Consider the following 24,243-nt stretch of genomic DNA (forward strand, 5'->3'; position numbering starts at 1 on the left):
CTCCATGAGAAAGTTAGGCGGGACAACAAGGCCCAGGAGGCATTCTGGGAAGAAGAAGAGTGAGGAGAAAGTGAGAAGAAAGATGGAGTTTGCCTGAGAAAGGGGCAGACACGTGTTTTTCCCATAATGGACTGGTTTTCATCTAGCATCAGCCTTTGAAGACCCAAGACACGTGAGATGGATGATTTATGCTTTTTGTTAGTTAGCATAGTTTCATTTCTTTATTTTTTTAGCTGGAGTGGGGGAGTGGTGTGTTCCGTTAGTCTTGAATGAAAATGTACCGACTGACTTGTTTTACTATCAACTGAAACCTTTTCTAAAGTAATTCTTTTTAATAAAACAGTAATGATTGATTTCTATGTAGAAGCTTTGTTTCTTGAACAGACCAGCTGAATGTCTAATTGGCCACGTGGGTTTGCTACCAAACTTTCAGAGCCAAATCATTCTGAGTATATCTCATGGTTATGTCTGTGTTGCTTTCTTAATAAGGAGATTGGCCTCTGAGGAAGAAAATTTAGACAGAACTTGGCTGAGTTCAATTGGCTCTGCTCAGCAGTTAGAAGTTTGTCTGGTTTTCTTACTCGTCCCGATTTCCTGCACCCCCATAAATCTCTTTGGAGATACGGGGCTGTTTACAACCTCTTCCCACCATTCCTGAAAAAGCAACTGCCCTATGACTGCCTTACGTGTCCAGGAGTTGGTAGGTACTGTGTAGCCAGTGTTGGGGTCACCTTTTTCTCTGGGTGAATACTGTACTTGATTTTAGTCTGCTGTGCTTCCAGTGAATTCTTAGAGTTTGCATTGATGGGACTTCCTCTTTATCCCATCTGTGTATTGCATGAAACAAGTTGCAGGGCTCCCCACCTTCCACTTTCCATCATGCTATTCTATGCAAATAAGAAGTGTACCATTCCGACTCTTCCATGGTGCCCAAAGGGAAGGTTCTTTATGTGTGGTTTGGTTCTGGAAGAAAGAGAGAAGCACTCAGCCTGTCCTTCTTGTCAGTCTTGTAGTGGTCTCCTTGGTAATAAGGAGGCAAGACTGTTACAGGAGGAGCAAGACCCTGCCCTTTGTTCAGGACAGAGCATTCTAGATTTCTTGAGCACATCTTCACTTTTCCTGAGAGGCCCCCATGGGCCTGGAATTGTGAGAGATCTTTCACAAGGGAACCAGGAAATGGGATCACAGCAGCCTAAGTCAAGATCTCACAAGGTTATGAAAGCTCTGCAAGGAAAGTTGCTGAGAGGTCTGTTTGGATGGCTCCAGTTGGAGAAATCTGTGCCTCCACAAGTAGGTCCAAGTGAACTAACCTCCTGAATGTGCTTTCCTTCTCCTGAGCCTCCTTGGATTCATATATTCTTGCACACCAGTATTTCCCAGAAGGAAGACATTTTGTGCCCTGTGTTGGTTTAAGTTGTAGGAGAAGAACCTTTGGCAAGAAATGTAGGTGTAGAAGATAGAAATGGGATGTCACCTGGCAATGCCAGGTTCTGACGTGGATGAGAAAGAAAAGGTTTGCAGACTAAGTGAACGGCACCTCCTTCTCTGATCAAGCAGTTCAGCACTCTGCTTGGCACCATGTTTCCATTGGGTTTTCTTTACCCTGAGAACCTTCCCCCCATGAGTGGTATCTTCCACATAATTCCTGTGGAATGTGGGAAGGAGATCTGAAACTCTCCACTTTTTCTTAAAGTTCATGTAAGGAAAGCCCCTGTTGGGGGTTATCTGGTGGCAGATAAAAGTTTTAAAAGAATAAATAAGGGGAAAGATCATGATGACAGATTGGCACACCAAGGGTAGAGGGGAAGCCATTAACATATTTAAGGCTTCTGAATTAAGAAGGTCATTGTTAGCCATTCACTGCAAGGCAACAGATTCCCTTTCTCACACCTCTAATGAATGCTTTTCAGCTTAAATGATCATAACATAGCTTAGCAGAAGGGAGGCCCAGTAGCTGTGGCATCTTAAACCCATTCCCATTCTTCAGATGATACCAGTTTTCTGCTTAGCTCACCAAGGCAACCACATGTCTTCATCCTCTTGCTAGCATTGCTTCCACTTTAAAGGTTATTCATCTGAGATTTTCTCTCTTCTACAAGCTGAAACAGACCAATATAACTGTTTGGCACAGATTTCTAGACAAATCTTGCCTAAAACCAGCCAGGCACTCAGATGGGAGAGGGGATTAAGGAAAGAGTTGGGCTCAGGCAGGGAAAAATTGCCCAGATCCAGAGATCAGCAGGATGTAGTCTTGGCAGTGGTTTTTCTATCATGGGATCCATGAGAAATGGGAGCCAGGGAAGGAGCATCAAGCTCCCAGAAGGTAAGGACACTTGCTGACCTCGAGAAGCTAGGGAGCTGCTAACAAAGGCATGGCTTATTCTTCCTTTCTTGATCCTAGTGTGAATGTTCTTTGGAGGTGCACGAGGCTTACATCTGTAAATGAGCACAATTAACCCAATATTTTAGCAATGTGTAACCCATGTTCAACATTGCTGGCATGATCTTGCCCTTCTATCCAGTTCATAGTGTTTACTCTCTTGTGGGAATGGGTTTTTTTTCCTCCACAAAGATCCAGAAACACACCAATAAACTCACAGACCCATACAAAGATTGAATAAAAGGGCACAGGTAGGGCCACCTCAATCAGTGTGCCTTTTATCCAGGCATAGATGTGGGGGGTGTGGGTGAAAGGCTCTGCACATCCCTAATCCAAACCCTTAGGATTAGTCCATTTCAACCTCACTCACCTCATATTTTAAAAATAATTTGAATACCTCTGAACTTTTCTGAACTCCATTCAAACGGTATTCTTCCTTTGAATGCCTCTGAAACATTCTGAAATAGGTTAACTCACTTCATTACCAGCCACACCAAAGGGCCATGACATGGATCTAGTTGTCTCCAAGACCCTTCCTCATCTGATCAAGAGTTTGATTGAGATCAGCATTTGCTTCCAGTCTTTTCATTGATTTTTCCCTGTACTTCCTTCTGTTGAACCATGAATGAGCTGTAATCATCCAGTTGTCAATGGATGCTTTCAATTAATCTGTGCCAGTCTTCCATGTATGGATGTGAAAGCTGGACAGCAAAGAAATCGGACAGGAAAAAAAGAGAAGTTAATTGAAATGTGGTGCTGGAGAAGAGTTTTGTAGATACCCTGGACTGCAGAAAGATGAACAAGTGGGTGCTAGATCCAATCAAGCCTGTACTATAGAGGCAAAAATGATGAAACTGAGGCTGTCCTACTTTGGGCACATCATGAGAAGACAGGAGTCTCTGGAAAAGACAATACTGCTGGGAAAGGTTAAAAGCAGCAAGTAAAGAGGAAGACCAAAAGCAGTGGTCCCCAATCTTTTTTAAGTTGTACCCTCCTTTTATAATAGCCAAGTACCTGTGGCCCCTGCCATATTTGCATAAAAAGGCAATTTTAATGGGGTAATGTCATCCCTTTTCAGAAAATAAAGGCTTCTTTTTCCCCTAAAGGGCTTGCTCCTTTTTATGTACACCTGCTCTAAAAGGTCAAGGAATAAATTATTGAACTAGGGCTACAACACGTATAAGGTGACCCATGACCCCCAAGGAAACTCTTGGGGGTCACAACCCATTGACCTAAAGGAAGCTACAGACGTGAGTCTACAAGAGCGGATCAGGGCTGCTGAGGACAGGACATTTTAGAGACCATAGGGTCGCCATAAGCCGGAAGCAACTTGGTGGCACATGACAACAACAACAACAACTTTCCCTGCTCTGATATCTTCTACTGTGTTTGACTACAATGTTCCCCATCCACAGCCAGCTTGGGGCCAGTACTAAAAAATACAAGGAAGGAAGGAAGGAGCAGGTTGGAATTCCACAGCCAGGGTAGGCTGAAATTCCATCTGCTTTTGATTATCATCTGGAGATTTCACCGTAATCCATTTTTAAATAAACAGAAGGGTTCTAGAAGACATCTTTGCACAGCGGATAGTGTGAATTTTCTTCAGAACAGACAACAGGAAGAGACTCTAGCAAATACATTTAATTCACTATTTTCAGACAACACATTCTGAATACTATGTCTTGGTAAAAATAACAATGCCTTTTCAATACTTTTGCTCTGCAATTAGACTCATATGTAAATGTGTGCCTCTACCTACACCTTTTTGCACATTTGTTCTGTCTTTAGATATTTCTTCAGGTTATGTAATAAGACATCTGGCCTGGCTATGGTGCTGGGAAGTGAAAACATGTTGCTGCAGAGATCATAGCCACTGAACCTCATACAGGGAGGGTGTAGGCGGCAGTTGCTGGATTAAGCCTTCCAAATGGGAAGCACAGAGTGGCAGAAATGACGTTGCTAAGCCAGGCAATCACTTCAGAGCTGTGAGCTTTGAGGGCTCATGGGCTCTTCTCCAGTCCTCAGCAAACTGATTTTATGAAAATCATTGAAATAAAATCAAATATGTATGCAATATGAGGTAATGGATGCACTCAAGAAACCAAGAGAGGAATGTGAGAATTAAACAAGCCCACTGCCTGGATTTCAAAGCTAAATTTCATATATAAGCCTTACTTAGGAATTTCTCTAGTAAGAGGACAGAAACATTTTATTCTATTTTGTTTTTGTTTGTAAGGGGAAGGGAGAAACCCTAGAAAGACTTTTTCCTGCTCCATGAGTCCAAAGCTTAAACCAGAACTGTTACTCCTTCATTCCAGTCTTTGAGGAACTATTCCAACATGACTTTCTCAAGCTTCATTGGTAACCTAGCATGCAATGAAGAGGGTACAGGTAAGAAGAATTCAGTGCTGGGCAAGGTGGCAAGGTAAAGGTAAAGTTTCCCCTTGACAATTGTCCAGTGATGTCTGACTCTAGGGGGCGGGGCTCATCCCTGTTTCCAAGCCGTAGAGCCAGTGTTTGTCCATAGACAGCTTCTGTGGTTATGTGGCCAGCGCGACTAGACACGGAACGCCGTTACCTCCCCACCGAAGTGGTACTTATTTATCTAGTCACATTTTTACATGCTTTCGAACTGCTAGGTTGGCAGGAACTGGGACAAGTGATGTGAGCTCACTCCGCTGCGTGGATTCGAACTGCTGATCTTTTGACCTTGCAGCCCAGAGGCTTTGTGGTTTAACCCACAGTACCAATTCATGTAACAGGTAATTTGAACTAGAGGAGGGGAAGGTAGGTGGATAGACAAACAGATGGAGAAAAAGATATACCTAAGTATCTTGTCTGGGCTCGTTTTTTCCAAGTAATTGCTCATTGATACATAGCTTGCTTTTCTCAGGTGCAGTTATTTCGTCTTACTTCTCGCAAGTTGTGTTAGCTGGTGTTGCCCTCCTTAGAGAAAAACACTGCCTCACATGAGGTCTCCATACCAGTTTCCAGCATGTCAGCCGTATGGAAGCCATCTTTAAAGGAGTGCATTTGACTCCACTGGAAAGGGTTGAAGAGAGTGATCTTCCTTAAAGAAACCTGTCTGCCAGGGAATTGTTCCAGTCTAGCCCTGAAAAGTAGAAGCCCTACAGCTGGACTCAAAAGACATCTTGAGCACAGATCAAGGTCGATCTAGCGTGCATTTCCCCATGTGTTATGTGATTGCCAGGAAACAGATAGCACCGGACAACCCACAGACAGTTCAAATTGCAATTTATTTACTCATGTAATCACATCCTAAGTTAGATGCTTTCTGTCTGCTCTGGTTCACTTGCCCAAAGGTCCAGCAAAAGCTCCGAGTTGTTTGTCTGTTTATTTTGATACTCAGGAACAACAACACATCAAATCAATGGCTACGTATTGCCTCTAAGTACCAGTTACTGAATCCTAGCATGCTTTTGAAAATCACTTGCTGGGAAGACTCAGGAAAATGTGTGCTAAAGCCCTAATAACATGGTTGAGGGCTTCTCTGTGGACATCTGGCTGGCCACAGTGGATAGAGACTTCTGAAGAAGAGAAGTTTATGATTGGATCCAGAGAGGCTTTTCTTACAGACACAATCCATGGCTTTTCAAAGCAGAAACAGGAGAAGAATAAATAGAATCAGATATTTTAATTAGACAGCCATCAAGCATTAAGGGTCTCTGAGGTAGACGGAGAGTATGTTCTTGACAATATTGTCCTTGTGCTAAGTTGAGTAGACCTAAGGTCTAGGGTGACTCAAGGTGAAATACTGGCTATGAAGTAAAGAAGGGGTGACATTTCTTTCAAAACTCAAAGCAAACTGTCATACGGACATTACAGGGGAAAAAAATTTAAAGTATTCTGACAAGATCAGAAGGAAGTCTTTATAGAAAATGCCAAGCAGAGCTCAGAGCACTGTAGGATCTGGTGAGCGAACAGCTGCAAAAGGACAAGGGGTTATCTGGTAAGGTCACAAGAGAACCAAGAGCATGCACTCCTTTTTTGAGATCATGTTTTTGTAGTCAAATACAAAGTGCAGGAAAGTACTTCAAATTTATTTTACTTAAAAGGTGTGGCTTTCATTTTAGTTAGATACAGATCCAAGGATAGTTGTGTGTGTCCAAAATGACAAAATAAAATCCACAAGCAGGCAATTATTCTTTTATACAGTAATAGATTTGATTTGATTTATATCCTACCTTTTTCCCAAAACCTTGTACCCAAGGTGGTTTACAGTATAAGTTAAAGCTTACAGCATATTCCACTGTATAATTAAAAATTAACTAGCTGAACTAGATGAATTATAATTCCATACCAGCATGCAAGCTTTTCAGTTCTGTAGAATTCTTCTTTAGTCTAGGTGGTTTTATTAAAAAAAGAGGTGTCTAGGGAGGAGTCATCAATGTCCAAAAATATGGCTAGATATTTCAGCTGGGAGGTCCACAAGTAAACACAGTTCTAAGAACTCAGTCCTAGTCACCTCACTGAAGGTTTTTTGCCTTCAGATTTCCCTACTATTGGTAGGGAAAGGGCCAAAGGCAGTTCATTAAAGATAAAAATTGTCATCAAAAGAGATGTGCAATAAAATGATATTAAAAGCTTGGAAGAATAAGAATGGCTTAGCCAGACACTAAAAAACATTAATGTGTGTGTAAGGCAAGCCTTTTTCAAAGACAGCATTCCACAGATGATTGTGAAACATTTTGAAATATTCCCTTTTTCTTGTGGCCTTTTGGACTAAGATCAGAACAGAAAGAGGTGTTTCTGCATGAATTGATGAAGTGATTGTGGTATTAACTTTGGGCTAGTGGAAAATGATGAAACCCATTGAGCAACCTTGAAAATGTCACTTATTCCATCTTCTATTTGCCTCTCTGTGTTGCTGCCATGAGAAATAAGATAAAGATTGTAAAGCTTGTGCACTGAAAGGTGCTATAGAAATTACAATAATGAAATGGCCTTGCAGAGACAAAACCACTACTGATTTTCTTTCTCCGCGTTCCTTTCCAAAATTTCTTCCACTCATTTAGAAGGCAATGACTGTCTCCTGCCAAGGATGGTATTTTTGTTTGCTTGTGTGCTAAAATATTAATATTAGATAAAGGCACTATATCATGTATTTTATTGGTGTCTTTTAAACATTTTTTGTTATTGATGCATTTTTAACATTTAGCATTTTGCCTTAACAGTATTTTAGTATTATAATTTGCTTAATTGTGTTTTAGCGTTATTACTTTTCATCTGCTTTTAGCTGTACCCACTTTTAGCTGTTTTATCCACTTGCTTTTCATCTGTTGATCTTCCTTGGTCAGAATTCTACTAACGTAAGCGATTATGCAAAATCGATCATGTGTCTGACCTTCAGCAGGCTCTTCTTCACCCACCCAATCTAGCACAGGTTGCAAAATTGGACACATCCCCAGACATGCACCCAATTGCATGAAACAGAGCCTTTAGGTGGGGCAAAGCAACTGTGCAATTGCCCTTTCAGTCATGGTTGGAAGATGAATTTTCCTCAGATCTGCAGCCAAAGAAGGAAGACTTCAATCCCACCAAAGAGGTCCTCAAAGCCTCATGCTATAGTTGGCTGAGGGACACCATACTACAAGGGCAGCACAATCAACCTCCTGGCAATCACGAACTGAAGACCCTCACACCAACACCACTATGGCAGTGGGGGAGGTGGAAATAGTTTCATCACCTCTAACAACTTGAAGCTGAGGCACAAGTCATTGAGCAAATGGCATCTTCCCCCAAAAGCAAAGGTCAGTGGAGAAAAAAGTTCTGAGCTCTAGGAGTGAAGGAGTGGTGGTGGTAAAGGAACCATTCCTCATCTTTGGACATTAAGCCTGTCCAGAATTGGGATGATTTAGGTGGGACAAAGAATGGTGGAAGTGCTTAGAATAGGTTGGAATTACTTGGTTGGCTTTCTTAATAAAGATTGTGTTAAAAAGGAGCTTTGACTCAGCTTTTGAGTTCAGACTTGTGGGAACCTTTGAAATCCCCCTCCCCACAAGGCTCTGTTAGCATACCCAGCATCTCTCTCTCTCTCTCTCTCTCTCTCTCTCTCTCTCTCTTTCTCTCTCTCTCTCTCTCTCTCTCTCACACACACACACACACACACACACACACAATCTATATAGTATCCATATATAAATAAAGATGAAGATATATCGAAAAGTACATACAGTATATAAATACAGATAATTATACGGATATAGAACATGCTGTTTATACAACCCACCAGCACTTAAATCATTCTCTGGGCAGTATACAATTCAATGATGCAAGCTACACATTACCCCCCCAACACAGTTTTGGCTACAGTACATCAGGCTCCTAAGATATATATTTGTAACCTGAGATAGTTTATTTTCTAAATAAACCATAATGAATTTTGTAATTCAACCACCTTGAATATGTGTACTAAGCTAACTCAATAGTAAACACTTAAAGAGGTTTTTCCCCTGGAACACAATTTAGCTTGGGTGGTTCTCATCATTTAATTGAACTAAACAGATTCCTAAATGGAGTTCTGTTCAAATATGCCACAGACAGTAAACATTCTGAATAAAAGAATTAGTGAGTGGAAACCAGCCTAGAAAAACACACTGACCGTAACAACCTTTTTAAAATAGAAGAGGAACAATTAAATGGCTCATAGGCAGGTCAAAGAATAGGGTGATTAATTCTGATGATTTTAGGCCCTGAAATTGCATTATCACTAACAAAAGGGCTTCTACATATTTGATTTTTCAAAATTTTACTAATTTTATATGGAAAGGTAGCTACTGGTGGCTGTAAACCCTGTCTCACTTAGAATTTTAAAAATTACATTTTCATCTTCCATGAGATAAAATAGTCAAACATTAGCTGGCTATTTGGACTCTGTTGCAAGTGAAGAATCATTGTCTCTAAACACTTACTATGTCATTTTGGACATACACAACTATCCTTGGATCTGTATCTAACTAAAATGAAAGCCACACCTTTTACGTTAAATAAATTTGAATGTACTTTCCTGCACTTTGTATTTGACTACAAGAAAATGATCTCAAAAAAGGAGTGCATGCTCTTGGTTCTCTTGTGACCTTACCAGATAACCCCTTGTCCTTTTGCAGCTGTTACCTCACCAGATCCTACAGTGCTCTGAGCTCTGCTTGGCATTTTCTATAAAGTCCCATGCTAAGTCCCATGCCCCCCATCGAGCTCACCAAGCTCCAAAAACAGCCCCCCCTTGATGTCTTCAAGGAAGACATCCAAACCTCGTTCGGATTACTGAAACAGTGATGTCTACGTTGGCTCAGGCATGTCATGAGAATGGCTGACTGTCGGATTCCAAAAGATCTCCTGTATGGAGAATTAGCACAGGCAAAGCACCCCAGAGACCACAGCTGCTGTACAAGGATATCTGCAAGTGGGATCTGAAGGCCTTAGGAATGGACCTCAACAGATGGGAAACTTTGACATCTGAGCGTTCAGCCTGGAGGCAGGCGGTGCATCATGGCCTCTCCCATCTTGAAGAGACACTTATCCAGCAAGCCGAGGCAAGGAGACAGTCCCAAAACCAGCAAAATAAGGGAACTGGACAGGGGACAGATTGTCTTCAGTGTGGAAGGGGTTGTCACTCTCGAATTGGCCTTCTCAGCCACACTAGATGCTGTTCCAAGACCTCTATTCAGAGCATGTTACCATAGTCTCTCGAGACTGAAGGATGCCTACACACAAGCTGCCTCTGACTTTCCTTGAGTAGAAGGTATGACACAGGGTTGTCAGTTGTGGTCCCCATTCCCATGGAAGAGATATTCCCTTTCACATGTCCCCTGTACTTTGCCTCATCCACAAGAAACTTTCATGGCTCTCCAATCCTTTGGCTTCCTCTTGGTTTATTTTTAGTATCAGCTTGTGCCAGATGTGAAATTTAGCATTTCCTATTTGCAGCCTATGTCCACGGAGAGAGCCACTGGTTGGAAGCTTTCATTTAGCTATCCCTCCCCCAAAGAAAACAATGAGAGAGAGAGAGAGAGAAAGAGAAACTCCAGCAGAAAAGCTTCAGTAAATAGATTTCTTAGAGATTTTTCTTTAAAATTTGTTAAAAGAGAAACAGCTTTCTTTAGGAAATGAGAAGAGAGTCTTCAAAGGGAACCTTGAATGATGCAAAGCCTCACACTTCCTTTGGCAACAAGTGAAATAAACTATAGGGGAGTATCTAAAGGAAGAAAGGGCAAGAAAAATAATGTTCTGCAGAATATGCATCTTGGAGCTTGTTGCTTTCTACTGTAAAAAATATCATGTCTCCTTTACATTTCTTGTAGTCTTACCTGTGCACTTTTTTGATTGAATTAACCTAAGAGTTTAAGTAAACAGCTCTAGACAGGTTGCTAAGAAGGGCAACCTGAGGATTGTTCACCACCTGGTTCCTACTCACTTATGGTGGACAAAGGAGGCAATGTGTCAAGCCATTATACTGCTATTCAGCTGCAAGGACGACTGGGAGAATATATTTGTGTTTCATTTGTCAGGACACTCTCAGCCATTTCCACTGTGTCGCAGTAAAACTGAAAATGTGTCATGCACTATTGCACAAGCAGATGTAAGGGCTCAAAAATAAACATACCCGATTAGTTAGTAGGCAATAACTGAAGTAAAAGCAGGCATTTGCTATGTTCTTTTGTGATTGCTTGCACATATGCAAGCTCTCTTGTATTAGCTTCCAATTACTTGGGAATAGGAGCACTGAAGGAAAACAGGAGGATAGTACTGTTTAAAGAGATTTTGCTCTCAAAAGAGTTCTTTTGGTGTGCAACCAAATTAAAATGTGCTTTTATGGCCATTGTAGGTTTTTACATAATTAATGCAAATGAACTACATTAACTACTCCAAACAAGGGCTCAGTTAACAATTTATTTTTCATCTACAGGACATTTTATTTGGATTAGCACATCCCATCCCTCCACACAACCAAGTCACCCTGAGTGGTAGTCCAAAAATAGTATTTCCAACAGACGTGTGCCAAAGCTCCTTACCCACTCTGTGCCCAAGTAAAGGGCACGCAGATTGGGGCCACCCTCCCTGTACCTTTCAGGAGACATTCCAATCTTCTCTGTCCCTGGTCCACGACTTTAATTCTGTGTTTCCAGATCTCCATTTTTTAAAAAAGAGTTCCTATGAAGGGGAGGGGATGAGACATAAATGGCTATAACCTGAAGTTTATGCAACACCGTAATTGTGTGACCTATCCACCCAAAGCCAATACAGTGATCACATTTTCATAGTTCTGTCCTAATAATGTAATAATCTTTCAGTAAAGTTAAATAAGCTGAATGACAGAACAAAGAAAAAGAATATTCTAGAACAAAATAGTAATATGCTATTTCATCAGTAAAGCAAGTCTTGCAAACAAGTGTTGTTTTTTGCTCTGCAGCTCCATGAAATGGTTGACAATGGCCACGAGGGGAACCTCATGGGGCAAAAAGTGCACAGTGATCTCAGTCTCAGCATTTCCTAGCACCTCAGTGGTTGGAATGCCCAAGGGAGATTGTGGACTTTATTGGAGGGTTTAGTTGTCACTCACCTTCCCTCTTGGCCCCAACTGCTTAGAGTATGATTATACAGCCATTTGTCCTGCAGTTTGGTCCAGGTTAGGGATGGTCTGGTTCCCTCTTTTTTCCAGTGGCCATCTCAAGCACATGGCATTGCTAACCAACCCAGCTCAATTTATGCCTACCCACAGCTTCTCGGGTCCCTATTGGGAGCTCTCTCTCTCTCTCTCTCTCTGTGTGTGTGTGTGTGTGTGTGTGTGTGTGTGTGTGTGTTTGAGAGAGAGAGAGAGAGAGATTGAATGTAGATTGCTCAATTTTGGTTCTGCTCCAGCATGTATGATTGCTGGGATTGAATCAAGGCTAGCTACCTGACTGTCCTTTAGCTGAAACTGTTCTTGAGAAAAATGGGACCTTTCTGGCCACTCACCTGCAGAGGGGAAGGGAGAAGAAAATTTCCATTTCTTTTCAGTTATTGCTAACACATCAGTGATACTTTGAAATGGCTTTTTTTGGGAAAACAATTAAAATAACCTTTCAAAGCATTGTTGGTGCACTGTGTCAATAAGTGACACTTAAAAAGAAATGAGAAACATCCTCGCCCTTCCCCTGCACAGACGCGCGGAAAGGAAGCTTCCTATTTCTCAGGATCATTAAGTGGCTCTGGCGAAGCACAGAGGAGACAGAAGTGGAATTTGTAGTTGGGGTTGTTGTTTTCTTTCTCTCTAATGGAAAAGATGGGTCTAATTCATGCCAAACAAAGTTGCTTAAAGTACGGTGTAGGTGATGCGAGGATCTCCCCAAATGACATACTGTACCTCAAGGCGACCCTGTTTAGCAGGACCTGGACTCATCAGGCTGGGATAATTGTGCTCTCTGCTTGCACACTGAGCCACTCGGTCTTCAATTTCCCCCTTTTGTCAATTCAAATCCCTTCTTTCCTCTATAAATGCCAAAAGGAACATGAAGTGGTGTTGTTCTCCCCCATGTGTGAACAGCAACTCCTTGATCCACACTCTAGTTGCTCTAGAATCATACTAATCCTCCTGATTCAGTCAGGTTTTGCACATTTGTCTGAGGACAGTGCACATATCTAATTCCCAGAGACTGTTCTGTAACTACTCCGCAGGAGAGCAGTAGATGAGGTTTGAGACAACTAGTGAGGGGAAAAGTTACCTGTGTTAAAAGAGAAGGATAAGGCTGGCAGACATTTTGAAGGTTAGCTCTCAGAACAAGGAGCAGCAGATCAAAAAGCATGGGTGGGCCAGAACAATGAGCAAAGCCATCATATTAAATTACTCAATTGACCTGGTGAACAATTTGACCAATCAGAAGTTGTAAGATGGGCATTTCTTTTGAGCTTTGACTGAGGCTATTGATGGATTCCTCCCCACCCGCCATTACCCATGAACAGTGAATGAGTGATGAAATCTAAAATGGCAGACTCCCTGTTCTCTGTTTTCTGTAGCCACCCTCTGAAGATTAGGTCTCAGAAAAAGACAAGTGTATACTTACTGTCTCCCAACTTAGCAGTTATAAAAGAAACACAAGCCAGTTGATTGAACAGGGTTTTTGCTCCTCTTAAGCACATACACACAGCTTCTAGATATGGTATCCATGTCTCCTGTAGGGAGACCCTGAACCTAGAACTGTGGGAGTCCAATAAAACTGCTGATAAAATTAGACAAGTAAGAGACAGTGAGATGAGACACTATTAAGTGACAATAAATGAGGTGTAGCTGTTTTTGTGCCGGACCAGCATTTAGACAATTCAGGTTCTGATCCATGTTGAGCCATGAACTCACTGAGAACTTGTGTCAATCACTTCATACTCACCTACAGTACTTCACGGGGAGGAAGAGAAGAGCAATTTGTGCCACCCTGAGTTTATTAGACAAAAAGGCAGAATATACACATAATAGATAAATAACCTACTTTGAGAGATATAATATATTAACTTGCAGTAAGAAGTGTTTATGAATATATGTCTCCCACTGTCAAATGTAGGTACAATAAAAATGGTTAGTTTCTAAGGACATACAAGGTTGTTTTGGCTAAAAATAATTGAACATGGCTATGCCTGCCTCGAAAATTTTAAAATGGCCTAATTGCTATTGCTAGTCCAAGATGAAATAGACCCATTGAATCAACTGCTGAACAATTAGTCAATATTTATTCAAATCCCACTGACTGAATGGGTCTACTCTAATTGAAACTACTAATAGAATTTTGGTTAGGACATTTATTAATATTTTCATATTCTGTTTCTACAGAACACTCTGCCTTTCAGACAGGGTTGTAAGATGGTGATCCAGATAGCAGTTTTGCATTTTAATGAATACAGAATCATAAGAGATTACTTCTTTGTCCTACTGTTCCTTTGGTTGCTTTCTTCTCTTCCCGGTTGGGCAAAACAAAAGCCTGGCTTCCTCTAGGAAACATGGAATTAAGAAATAGTGCATACGACCCAATAAAATATTGGGGAGGCTTAAGCAGATACTTAACATTTTTCTACTGGAATGTATGGGTCATGAGAAGTATTTAACTACAGCAAGTGGACACCCTGTATTTATCAAATTCATGCTGTGCATTTGGTGGAGTATGTTTTTTTTCCCTACATTGCTTCCTCTGCAGGAGAATGTGTTATAGCTGTAATACCACTGGGTATCCCACAGCATCAACAAACCTATCACTTAGAATCAACCGTTCAGAAATAATATTTACGGAGCTTGAAAGCACTTTGCTCATCTTCACCTGCTGCTACTGTGTGGGTTAGTGTTTTTACATTCCTTCCTAATGCTGACAGCCAGAAAAAAAGACTAGAACATACACCAGCAGATCAAACAAGGGCTTATTTTCACAATGATGAGCACTGTAATTATAGATCAAAGGGTTTCACTGCATTATAGATGCAAAGGGGGCTCATGGTAGGAGGAGGTAGAGGGGACACATACCCCAATTTGGGATGTGTATGTGTGAGGTGCTCATAACTCTTTCCACAAGCCAATAATCAAACCCTACACTGTAGAACAAAAGGTAAGAAAAACGAAATATGAGCTTTTAAAAAAAGTACAGGGTTCATAGCCTGATATTATTAACAATTTGCAATGATTAAAGCAGTCGTCGTTTAGTCATTTAGTCCTGTCCGACTCTTTGTGTCCCCATGGACCAGAGCATGCCAGGCCCTCCTATCTTCCACTGCCTCCAGTAGTTGTGTCAAATTCATGTTGGTTGCTTCAATGACACTGTCCAACCATCTTGTCCTCTGTTGTCCCCTTCTCCTCTTGCTGTCACACTTTCCTAACATCAAGGTCTTTTCCAAGGAGTCTTCTCTTCTCATGAGATGGCCAAATTACTGGAGCCTCAGCAGTACTGTAATATAATATTATGGTGTGTAATGTTGCAAATGAAGTAAGTGGTACAGAAATACTGAAGAAGGGAAATACAATGGACAGGGCTGGGTATACCTCATTGAGAACATGTAGCTATCTTGGCACAGATATTACCTGTTGCCTTAGAGTATCACTGTCTACAGAACCTATGTGATATACATAGCACATTTATATGATTGGGACACTGGGTTCAGACTTCTGTGAGTGAAGTTCAGCTTGCAAAATGGGGTGTCCTCAAGTCTTGGCTTCCCTTTTTCCCAGCAGCCCCCTTGAAGAGCCAAGTGTTTCTACCCAACTCAGTATAGCTAACAGTAAGGCACTGTGGGAATTATCAGCCAAAGGATTCCCAGAGCTGCCCTGTAGTTTTCCCCTTTGCTGCCTAGAAGGTTTCGAAAACCCTCCAAAACCATATGACGACAGTGTGAGAAGGTGTAAAGAAGAAAGTTATGAGGTGAAAATGGTTTCTACCTCCATTCCATCTGTGAAAGACTGAACTGGATCTGAGCCCCTCACGTGAATAAAAAGATGCCAGGCAAATCTGTGGTGGTGCAGAGTCCACCAGTCTCCTTTGCACACTTCCTCTGGTGTCATTGCTGTTGGTGCAGCGGCCCTCCGGCACAGACAAGGGGTCAGGATATCATCTCGCAGGAGATAATCCCCAAAGACCTGCCTGTCTTTTCCCCCACCTGCCACTCAAGAAAGTAAAGGGGGGGCACTTCAGCAACAAAGATGGCAACAATGTTTCTGCAGTGCTGAAGGCAGTGGGGGAGTCCCAAAAAGAGGGTGCGAGGCCCGTACTAACTCACCCAAGGATGCTTGTTTGTGGCAGGGCGAGTTTGGATCCAGCCTGTTGTGTTGTCAGTTGGAGTGAAAAAAAATCTCTGGGCTCTTTTCTTCCTCTCTGAGCTCTCCAGCTGAGTTGAAGTTCCCCCTACCATGACATCTATGCTCACAGTCCTGCTCAGTTTTGCTCCTTGTCATTGTTGTTGTTGTTGTTGTTCTTGTTGCTGCTGCTGCTGTTGTTATGTGCCATCAAATCATCCTCGACTTAGGGTGACCCCACAAATGACCAATCTGCAAAGTGTCCTGTCCCATTGTAAACCCAAGCCTGTTGCTTCCTTTAGGGAGCCAATCCATCTCGTATTTGGTCTTCCTCTTTTCCTGCTCCTTTCCATCTTTCCTGGCATTATTGCCTTTTCCAGAGAATCCTGTCTTCTTATGATGTGCCCAAAGTAGGACAGCCTCCACCTCAGCATTTTTTATTCCAGAGACAGTTCAGGCTTGATTTGAGCTAGGATCTACTTGTTTGTCTTTCTGGCAGTCCAGAGTATCCACAAAGCTCTCCTTCTTAATTAGAGAACAAAATGCATCTCCATTTTATTTTGAGCATGAAGTTGAGGCATCACTGTGTATAAAAATAACAGCAGCCACATGTTTCTTTAGAGGAGGCAAGACCAGGAATCTGTCCAGCAACACATCTCATTTTAGCTCTAAGTAATTGAAAAAAGGGAAAGCAAAGAGGAGTTGATGTCATTCCTATGTGTATGTAAAATGAACCTTTGTCTAAAGAGCTGAAAATATATAATTGAGTAACGGCTCAAATGGATGCAACAAGGGAGAAATGTGATCAGAATCTGTTTGGTATATGGGTTTAAAGAGAAAAAAGAAAAGAAAGGATGAAGGAAATATGCTTCTCCAGATGTTGCAATGGACTACAACTCCCATAATCTCTCATCAATTGCCATGCCTTGGGCTAATGGGCATTGAAATCCAATAATAAATGAAGTCAAGCTTGTAAAAGTGTTTTTTTTACTACATCTACTTGCTTTTCATTACGTTACAGGTAAAATGTTCTAATAAATGAAGAACACTAAATCCCTCCCCTTGTATTTTATGGGTTATGTTCCACATTTATTCATTTAAAATTTTACATTAAATATTTTTATTTCAGTTACATCAAAGTATCAGTCTTTTGTTCTGTACTGATAACATATATGGGTGTGCATTATGAATTAACATGTCCACTCAGTCCCTATCTTCATTTGAAGATGCTTTTTTTTTCTTTCTGTAAGGAGCTTCTCTCCTTGCTGTCAGCCCTGCTGTTTCCATAGATCAGCAGAGCAGTGGAGAGATCCTTTAGCCGACCATATATTTTGAATTGCAACTCCCATAATCCCTTTCTATTGGCTATGCTATCAGAAGCTCTCAAAGGTTGAAATCCAAAGTGGAAGTTTCCTTAGGCCCATGTTCACAGTTTTCTTTCTACAATATTTGCTTTCATATGTGGCAGACAATAAAATGTGACCCCTTCATTTCTGTTGAAGCACTTTCAAAATCACTGCCATTTCTGTTTTCATCACCCACAAATAATAAATCACATCAGTTTTAAGAAGACCAACAGGGGAAAAAAACCACATCACTATCCCACTATGAACAATCATTATTGGTGTTTAGAATCACTTTTCAAGCCCATAAACATGATGAACATTTTTAATAATTTCACCACCACAGCTGAAAGCACCACAGGATGGGAACTGCATTAAGTAATGGGCTTTAAGGATGAGCTAGTTAGCTTTGAAAACATCATGTCTCTCTGAATTATTCAATTCCTAGGTCACAAGGAAGACTTGAGCACTGAAATGTCCCCATTGTTGCTACCTTTACAGCTAATTCTAGCATTCGGAAACTTGGAAACCTCACTTTTTTGTACTAGAACCAAACTCTCACAACCAGTAGCTGTACTGGTGGAGGGAATCTAGGTGTGTGTTCAAAAAAAGTAAGATTTCTGAGCTCTGAATATAAGCTACATAGAAATAATGAAAAAAGAAGAAGCTCCCTTACTTTAAAACTATGTAGAACAATGGGAGATAAAGGCAAAACAAAAAGGATATAATACAACACAATAATAAAGTACAAAGAACATAGTTTCAGGAGGAGACCTCTCTGACATCTAGTACAAGCAGGTTCCCCTTGACATTTTTAGTCCAGTCATGTCCAACTCTAGGGGGCGGTGCTCATCCCATTTTTCAAGCCGTAGAGCCAGCGCTTGTCCGAAGACAGTTTCCGTTGCCACGTGGCCAGCGTGACTAAGGGATGCCGTTTTACCTTCCCACCGAGGTGGTACCTATTTATCTACTCGCATTTACATGCTTTCGAACTGCTAGGTTGGTGAAGAGCTGGGACAAAGCAACGGGAGTTCACTCCGTTGTGTGGATTCAATCTTACGACTGCTGGTCTTCTCACCCTGCAGCACACAAAGGCTTCTGCAGTTTAGCCCACAACGCAACCAGTTCAGTAAACAATATCGCCCAAAAGCTTGGTAGAACTAGAATAAGCTCTGGTTTCAACCATCATCCTGTCTTGCAATTTAAAGAAAGGGATAAAGGGGATTAGAGAGTGAAGTAAGTTGCAGGGGTGTGATGAGAAAGCAATAAGATCAAAGAAACAATTGTGCACCAAATAAAGAAAAATGCTTTTAAAAAAGCAGAGATTTAGAGCAGGAACAAAGACTATGAAGAAAACATGTTGGAGAAAGGGTTGGAAAGGAAATTTCATGAGGAGTGGCTTGAGGAGAAGAAATGCAATCCAAATGACTGTTGGGATAGCAGTGACAGGGAAAAACTGATGGAAATAAGGACCATGCATAGGGACCATTCTGGAAGTGCTGCTCCTCATGCAAAGCATAGTTAGTGATCCTTTGTATGCTTATCTGGCAGGAAGCAACACTGAATGATTCTTACCACTAAGCAGACATACATCAGGCTGCACTGACCTAAATGCGCTCACTAGTCCCAACTAGAGTAAACCCATTGAATCAATATGACTTGCGTTAGTGCTGATTTACCATTCCACAATGGATTCAGTAGGTCTGACTTTGCCCACTTCCTAAGCAAAGGTGGCTGTGCTCAGTACCTCTTCGTGAAATATTTCCTGAGCACTTGAAGATTATAAATGTAGACCTTCCCTTCCACATTCACTTACAGCCCTCTTGGAGCTCCCACCACTGTCTAGCTTTAGATTCTTTGAGGCAGCGCTAGAGGTTAGTTATTTTGTAAGGTCCACATAGCCTACAGCAGGCACAGGGGAGATAAAGCACACCATATATAGTTGGACTGCAGCTGTTATCACCCTTCATCACTGGATATGCAAGGCAGACCTGGTAAGAGTTGCAGGACAACATCTAGAGGGCCACAGATTCCCCAGCATATGGGAAAGACATGCTGGGGAAACAATGAAAGCATCCAAATAATGAGGCTGACGTACGGACACTGACCTCTGAAAAGGTAGGTTGATTGAAGTTCATTAATGTTGACATTTGGCAGGAGAAACAGGCAAGAAAGCTGGAAAGGCAGTAATGATGAGAAGGAAGGCAATGCTAGTTCCTAAAGCCAAGTATAGGTTCTGAAAGTGCAGGACTTAATTCACAAGGTGAAAGCTCTTCTGTTCTTTGTTGACATTGTGCTAGTCAAATATGAAAACATTGTAAAGGAATTATTAGTAGCAACACTGTATTTGCCTGACCGGCTCATATGCTCTTGAAGTTCTATGTCCCAGGTTCTTTGTTTGCGTGCTGCTTTAGCACCAATATGCCCTATTGTCAAAAGAACGTTGCTGGAAAAACCCATTTGCCTTATTATTTTTGTAAGTTGGAGTTTCCATTCTGACTGAAAGGAGTCAAAAAGGGACATCTGTGCCAAGCCTTCTGAAGAGAAGATAAGCTTTAGCCAGTAATTAAACATAAGGAGTTGGACACATGCTCTTATGGTAGTTAGGCCAGCCTCCAAACGAAGGGCTACATTAGGAGTACAGGAGGGTACAGTCAGAATAGATCTCAATAATTTGGATTGAACATCCTCAAGAGGACATAGGTCAGATAAAGAAAACAACTGACACCCGAGCATTTGAGCAACAACTTTAGCCTTGAAAACCTGGACAGCTGAGGGGATATGGTGATCCCCTTTGGTGTGAAAAAATCTTGTTAATGCCACTGCACTTTTATGAGCATTCAGTGTTGCATGCTTTATGTGGGGGGCCCAGGAACCCAAGGCATGAAAGATTATGCCCAAGTATTTGTAGCTGGAAACCTGCTCTATGGGATGACCATTGATAACCCAATTGTGCTTCACTCTTCTTCTCCTGACCATGAGAACTCTGGTCTTTTGGTAATTAATTAGTAGCTGCTCTCTTTAACAGTAGGAAGAAACAGTAGGTTGTACATTTTTAAATTGCATTTTGTATCTTGGAGCCATAAATATGTTTTATGAGCTGGTCACCTGACTGTAATAAATAAATTCATCCAATTTGCAAGGTGGGCATTTTCCACTCAGAATTTGATGATGACAGAAAACAAGGTTCCTTCATATCCCTGCACACAATTCCCTCCACGGCCTAAAAAGATGGGAAGATCCTCATTCCCATTCATGAAGATCTAGATTAGGAAAATGGTGTGTAATAGAAAAAAGCATGTAGATGATGTCTACCTCGGGAGGGGAGTTTTTCTTTCCTTTCATCATCTTCTCTTCACTCTCTAAAGCCACATTTTACCCCAGCCAGGACTGCAAGGGTATATTTGGAAGAGCAGATCTTCATCCTGACCATCCCCATAGTCAGGCAGCTCCCCCCTACTCCCACAGAGAGTTCTAAAATGCAGGAAACTGAACTGATCCATAAGAATAAATGAGGAAATGACTCACCATGGCCTGCTCTAGACCAACCATCCTAAAATACCTCAGGTATTGCTTGCAGCAATGTATTGGTCCTGGGGAAATCCATCTCTCCTCCTGCTGCTGCTCTGAAGACTGCAGCAGAACTCAGAAAGGTCAGAGAAGCTGTCGAGAGGGTGATGGCAAATGATGCCAGTGCCCCTGCTCCTTGGAAAGCACCCAGAGATTGGACCCTGCAGGCCTTGCCTCCACTATACCACTGCCCCCTGCACAGGGAATACAACCCTGCCTTGTGCCCCAGCTACATCCCTGTCTTCCCCCCACCCCTCCCTGGAAAACCTGTCCCATCTTTCTTTCTCCTCGGCCAGGGAGCCGCCTTCCTGAGAAGTAACCCCAGCTCCTGAACGCTACTGTGGGGTGGGGACCCCCTACAATTGCGGTGGCTTACATTGTACCCCTTTACAAGCAAAGAGAGAAACACAGTTCAGTGTGGTCAGACCTGCATTGCTGAGAGATGGGGGGGGGGGAGAGAGATTGAGAGAGAGATAAGACATCTTTACCAGCCGCCTACTCCCTTATTCTGAAATTTAACAGTCTTGTTTTTCATTCCCCCCCCCCCCCGCGCGCGTCTTTATTGGTGCTTCGGGGCAGTCCGAACCCGCCGAGTTCCCGAAAGAGGGTGACACCGGATCGAGCATCCAGGGTAGCAACGTCAAGGGATCTAGAGCTCGACCCGTTGGAGAGCATCCTTCCTTTTCTGCAGGAAGAGCGTTCGCTTCCCTGCCGGGAAGCCGGCGGTGGGCGGTCCGGGTTCGTGGCCAAAGGAGAGAGAGCCCCGATGGCGAGGAGGACCGCCGTCCACCATGGACAGCTCCTGTCCGCCGCTTCCCTTCCGGCGCGGCTGGCAGCAGCCCCTCGCCGCGGCTCTCGCTCTCTCCGCGGGCGGACGCCTCCCCGCCGCTCCGCCTCTCCCTGGGGAACCGCCATCGAGACCAGAGGCCGGGAGATTTGACGTCAGGGATCGCTTTCGTCGTCTTGACGTGTAAACACTCCTTCCCATTCTGGCCGTGGCGGGTTTGAGAGCGGCTCCAGCAGGAGAAGCCGGGCAGAAGAGGGAGGACCTGCCATCGCGGCAAGACACGCTTTCTGGTGACCCTGCCCGCTCCCGTGGCTTCTCTTCGCCGGATCGCGTCGCTACAAGAGGAGAAAGAGACACCCCCCCTTTTGAAAGAAAGAAAAGAAAAGAAAAGAAAGAAAGAAAGAAAAAAGGAAGAAAGATAATAGCACAGTCTCGATTTCTCCAACTGTTTGATTTTTAAACACACACACACACACACACACACACACACACACAAAAAAAAACATCTATACGGTATCAGTGTCTCCTGCTGCTCCTGCTCTTGTGTGTCTTTCTGCCTCTCCCTTTTCTCTCCCGCTGCCATGGCAAGGAGATGCTGGGCAGGGCAATGCCTTATCGTGGCTCTCTTTTGCGCCTGGACGGTGGCCATCCTGGCCAAGGCAGAGAGACAGTTTGTCAATGAATGGGCAGCCGAGATCCCGGGAGGTCCAGAAGCTGCAAAGGCCATAGCAGAGGAACTGGAATATGAGCTTCTGGGGCAGGTAAGGCTCACCCCCCTTCCCCTCCCCATCCACTCGTCCTCCTCTTGGGGGAAGCTAGACGCATTTATTTCTCCCGCTTCTCCCAACCCAAGGGGGGGGGGTGAGAGAAAAGGGCGCCCAAGTCTTCCCTGTGCAATTGACTGACGGTGTAATTGACCAGAGCTGTCATTGGTACCGTTGGTTCTGTCGGAGGAAGCGGACGGAACTGATCAAATGGTCCTTGCCATAGACAGGGTCCCTTCAGCCATCTGTTATTGTTGTTATCGTTGTTTTTTGTCAAGAGGGGAGGGGTTCTTACTGAGGTCCCTTGGAAAAGTTTTCCGATCTCTCTCTTGCCCGATCTTTCCATACTATCGTCCTGGCTTGATTTCCGCCCCACCAGCCTCCACCACCCTCTTGAATATGGCAGCCCTTCAGCCAGAGAAGGCTTTCATGTCATGCATGGGCTAAAGGACTGCACAATCCATTGAGCTCTGCAACCCTTTGCTTCCTGGGAGACAAGACAACGTGCAGTGGAGTGTGGAGGGGCACAAGAGGCAGATGTTGGAAATTGCAAGGCAGGGAGCAGAGAGGTGAATGCTTACTAGCAGGAAACCCTTGCAGGGAATCCAAGTTTGCTTTGCCTAAACTCTTGCCGTTCTCTGAGTAAGGCTGCAGAAGGAATGATGCCTTCTTTCGGCAGGTCCCTTTCCCAGAACTTCTTATTTGCCACGGACTCTCCTTTGAGACCTGTGGAAAAACCATTCAGAGGGGAGTGCCTTACGGGGCAGTCACAAGTACCTGGGTTTATGCAAAGAGATTCTCTGCCTATAGGGACAATTGATCTCCAGCTGCCCTTCCTCCTCCTCTTCAACAAACGGGTACAGTGGTGTGGGCTAGAAAGAACGGGTCCATTTGCTACTCAAAGTTTTCTGCTCTTGTAGTGGTTTTGTGCTTCCCAGCTTTTGGGGGGGGGGAATGCAGTGTCAATGGGGAAAAAAATAAGCCCCGGACCTTGAACACTTCAAAGTGTTATTCCATGAGGAATTTCCCCCAGATGCGCTCCTCTCCCTCACCCCCCATTTTAGCGTGGCATGACGTCACGGTTGTCAAGGATGAGTAACTTCATTTACGCAATAGCAGCAGGCTTGCCTCTGTTGTCTTGCAGAGCTTGCTAACTGTATCCTGCACTCCATCCCTTGACTTCCACAGAGAAGAAACCAAACTCCTCTGAGCTGGTTTCTAAAGAAACAGCCAAATGTGTCTCTGTGCTTGTCCAAAAGACAAGCATTGAGGGTGCTCAAAACCAGAAGGCTGGAGATCAAAGTCTAACAGCCACTTTCTTTTTTATTACCCTCATTTGCCACTGCCATGAACAAGGCTGGTTATCCGGGCTGACAGCATATTTAACACATTTTCCACCCTACAAGGAGTGACTAATGACTGGATTCAGTGAAGTGCTGGGCTGACAAAGCCAAAGTGTGTGTCAGAAATGATGCACTGCTATGCCCTAGTCACTGTGTCAGGAGCAGGGGCTGACCCAAGTGTTGTGTTTCACAGCAGTGGGTGTTGACCAAATTGCATTGGTGGCAAGCCAAACCATCACGCAAAAGCAGAGCAGGAGTACCCAGATCTGCTAGGTGATACTGGAACTACAGTAATCA

General features: G+C 43.1%; 1 protein-coding gene across 1 annotated transcript in view; it reads left to right on the top strand.

The window, feature by feature from the left end:
- The first annotated feature begins 22,024 nt into the window (after positions 1 to 22,024).
- PCSK1 (proprotein convertase subtilisin/kexin type 1) overlaps positions 22,025 to 24,243 on the top strand; it is a 48,232-nt gene continuing 46,013 nt past the window's right edge. The window contains exon 1 of the mRNA XM_020793237.3: positions 22,025 to 22,600. Coding sequence (XP_020648896.2) covers positions 22,421 to 22,600 — 180 coding nt within the window. The 5' untranslated portion in view covers positions 22,025 to 22,420. The remainder of the gene's footprint in view (positions 22,601 to 24,243) is intronic.

The sequence above is a fragment of the Pogona vitticeps genome, chromosome 2, assembly GCF_051106095.1.
Source record: "Pogona vitticeps strain Pit_001003342236 chromosome 2, PviZW2.1, whole genome shotgun sequence".
NCBI lineage: Eukaryota > Metazoa > Chordata > Lepidosauria > Squamata > Agamidae > Pogona > Pogona vitticeps.